Source organism: Bison bison, unplaced genomic scaffold, assembly GCF_000754665.1.
Source record: "Bison bison bison isolate TAMUID 2011002044 unplaced genomic scaffold, Bison_UMD1.0 scf7180017864203, whole genome shotgun sequence".
Lineage (NCBI taxonomy): Eukaryota > Metazoa > Chordata > Mammalia > Artiodactyla > Bovidae > Bison > Bison bison.
The window spans coordinates 7092864-7096135 of record NW_011494775.1 but is presented as its reverse complement, the minus strand read 5'-3'; the positions used below and the strand labels follow the sequence as shown (position 1 = coordinate 7096135).

The 3272-nt window shown below is 60.0% G+C and overlaps 1 protein-coding gene across 2 annotated transcripts in view; it reads left to right on the top strand.

Annotated features, from left to right (window-relative positions):
* The window catches only part of PTBP1 (polypyrimidine tract binding protein 1), a 10072-nt gene that overhangs the window by 1508 nt on the left and 5292 nt on the right, over positions 1–3272 (top strand). For both annotated transcript variants that reach the window (XM_010844598.1, XM_010844596.1), the window contains exons 2-5: positions 196–226; positions 2609–2684; positions 2851–3023; positions 3102–3248. In XM_010844598.1, coding sequence (XP_010842900.1) covers positions 2660–2684; positions 2851–3023; positions 3102–3248 — 345 coding nt within the window. In that variant the 5' untranslated portion in view covers positions 196–226; positions 2609–2659. The remainder of the gene's footprint in view (positions 1–195; positions 227–2608; positions 2685–2850; positions 3024–3101; positions 3249–3272) is intronic.

Sequence of the window (3272 nt, the reverse complement as noted above, 5' to 3'; positions counted from 1 at the left end):
AGGGGAAAGGAGCCTGAGGACAATGATGGCTCCTTTTCAAGTGGCGATTAGAGAGAGGACACCTCCCTTCCCTTCCTCAAGCCGCCTCATTGCTGAAGTCCTGGAGCAGGGGCTCCTGCCGCCCCTGGAGCCCATGCTGCTGGCATGTGGTGGGTGCTCCTTGCTGATGTTTCCTTTTTCTCTCTCTCTCTGCAGCATCGTCCCAGACATAGCAGTTGGTACAAAGGTAGGCACTGGGGACGTCGCTTTCTCCTTCCGCCCGTTCACTCTGCGGCCTGTGTGCTCCCATTGCCGGGCTGGGGGTGGGGGGTGGTGTGCCACAGCCTGCTCTGTAGTAGGAGTACGGGGTGGGTGGCTCCTCTGAGGTGAGGGGCACCCGCCCTGACTTCAGGACCTTTCTCCTGAAGTCCAGAACTGCATCTGGTTGGAGCTGGGACGCCCGAGGGCTGATGGGACTCTTGACAGTTTCAAGTGGAAAAAGTGGAAGTTTCTTCCCCAGGCCGTTTAAGGGGTGGGCATGGGTTGGGAGGATCCCTGGGGATTCTGGGGCGGATGGAGGTGCTTCTGAGGATGTTCTCGTCGAGCTCACTTTTGCTCCGAGAAGGGGGCCTCGCTGGCAGAGACCGGGTGTCCACCTCAGCCCTGGGGGTAGCCCATTATCCCTGGGAGCAGGCAGCAGCTAGTTTCTGGCTGTGGGGCCTGGGCTGGTTTCGGTTTTCCCAGGTGGACTCTTCACACGCAAGCCTTCCTGATCTTCCTGCAGATAAAACCTGTTTGGTGGCGAGAGGAGGGAGGGAGGGGATCTCATCCAGGTGTGCTTGTAACTGGCACGGTGACACCCCCCACCCCCCTGTTTCCGTGGGGGCCCATCCAGCCAGGCCGCTTCCAGAGGCTGAGGGTGCACCAGCGTGGGTGCCTCCGGGAGGGCATCCTGGGTCCCCCCTCTCAGGATAAGCACGAGCTGTGCCCCGAGTGACAGGTGTTGGGATGTAGTGGTGCTTAGCTGCTGCTGTCCCTGGCTCCGGGCACGCTTCGGGGGCTTCCTGGTGGTGCTGAGTTGATTTTAGAGCAGGGGCTCTAGTGCAGCTTGGCCTGCCCTTTGTCCCCCCAGGGTTCTGTCTGTGTGCGCTCTCTGCGCCCCCAGTGGGCAGTCCCTGGTGAGCCTCTGGTCACTACCTGCACTTCCTTATGCTGGGGGGAGGGGGGTTGCCAAGTGGGCAGACCACATAGGTATTCATGCCAGGCAATCTGCTGTGAAAAGGGAGTTGGAGCTAAGAACGACCCCCTCTGGAGGGAGTTCTTCCCCCGTCCATCACCTGTTGACAGGAGCTGAGATGCCCTTTTTAAGGTTGTGCAGCCGGCGTCTGTGTGGGAGCCACTTGGGTGCCCTGTCTATTCTTGTCTAGCTCTAGCCAGGGGGCTTTTGTGACCTGAGGGGAGGGGTTGGTAGGCCTCCAAGTCGACTTCCCTGCAGCTTAGGTGGGAATGGGGCTCAGGTGTGTTCCACCTGGTTTCTGGTTTGTTTAGCCTGGATGAGTCCAGGTCCCCCCCGCCCCACGCCAGGGCAGTGAGGAAAGGCATGATGGGGCAGGTCTGCCTGCTGGTGGGGCTAACACTTTGCTTCATTTACATCCAACTCCAACCTGTACGCATTAAAACCAAGCAGTGCTCTGAGCAGCCTCTGGTGCTGGGGAGTTTGGGATCTGGGTTCATCGGCGTGCCTATAGCTGGCGGTCTGGCAGTGAGGAGGCCCAGAACATTCTCTTAGCCTCATAGCCTTGGCCTGGCTGTGCCCACTTTTCTGTCCTGAGGGCTGGGGAGGGGGTCAGCACCTGAAGGGGCTCTGGGGCACTTCAATGCTGGACCACGGAAGGTGGGGAGGTGTCCTGTATGTGGAGCCTACTTGTTTGTAAGTGGCTGAACTGGCTGGCAGTTTAGGGGAAGGGCAGAGATAAGGTGTCCTTGATGTGAGGAGGGCGAGCTGGCGGAAAGGCGGGTTGAGGGAGAAGGGTCAAGGCTGGGAGGCTGGTCTCCTGTTGCTGCCAGGCGCTGGTTTCATGTATCGAGGAAATCACAGGTGGATGGCCCTCTGGGGTCTCATCGCCCAGCCGGCAGGAGGCTGTTTGCCTTTCTCCTTGTTTAAGCTACTTCTCAAGGGGTTCTGGAAGTTGATTCTATTAGATTGAGACTAACGAGGGAATTTCTGGAGATAACATGGGCTGGGAGCCCACCCACAGGGGCAGTTGGGAAGCCTGTTGGTCACCAAGGTACCTGCCGCCTGAAGAGGTGGTGTTTCTGGTCGCTGGGCTCCGGTTTCCTCAGACTGGAAAGTAGGACATACTCCTGCGGGTGGCCACAGGGGGACAAGGGGGCTTTGTCCTCACGGTCTGTGAGCCTGAGCCATGCAGACCCCAGACACTGGTGAGGGGGGTGGGGAGATGGAAGGTGGAGGTGGCCATGACACGCAGAGGCCTAGGAGGGGACAGCCTCTGTCCCTGCCTGGGAGAGCCCCAAGGGCTCCACCGGCGGGAAAGGAACTATGTGGGCCCTGGTAGGGAGGATCAGGGGCCTCAGCGAGGACACTGGGTTCACCTTGCTTCTCTTGCAGCGGGGATCTGACGAACTCTTCTCTGCCTGCGTCACTAACGGACCCTTTATCATGAGCGGCACCTCGGCGTCCACAGGTAACCCCACCCGCCCACCGCCCTGCCTGGTCCCTGCACCTGCCTACTGCACAGTTCTGGGAGCCAAGTGTGGGGACTACTTCAGCCCGGAAACCTCCCGGTGCCAGGGAGGGCCCCGCTCTGAGGGAGCCTGGGGTGCCCTATGTGACTCAGTGCTTTTTTGCAGCAAATGGAAACGACAGCAAGAAGTTCAAGGGGGACAGCAGGAGTGCGGGCGTGCCCTCCAGGGTGATCCACATCCGCAAGCTGCCCGGCGATGTCACCGAGGGGGAGGTCATTTCCCTGGGGCTGCCCTTCGGAAAGGTCACCAATCTCCTGATGCTGAAAGGGAAGAATCAGGTACGAGGCCTGGGCCAGTTGGGGTGGGTCCCAGAGGCATCCCTGGTATGAGTCAGCTCACCCTGTTCCCATGCCCAGGCCTTCATCGAGATGCACACAGAAGAGGCTGCCAACACCATGGTGAACTACTACACGTCGGTGACGCCTGTGCTGCGCGGCCAGCCCATCTACATCCAGTTCTCCAACCACAAGGAGCTCAAGACAGACAGCTCCCCTAACCAGGCGGTGCGGCACCCTCAGGTGTGGGTG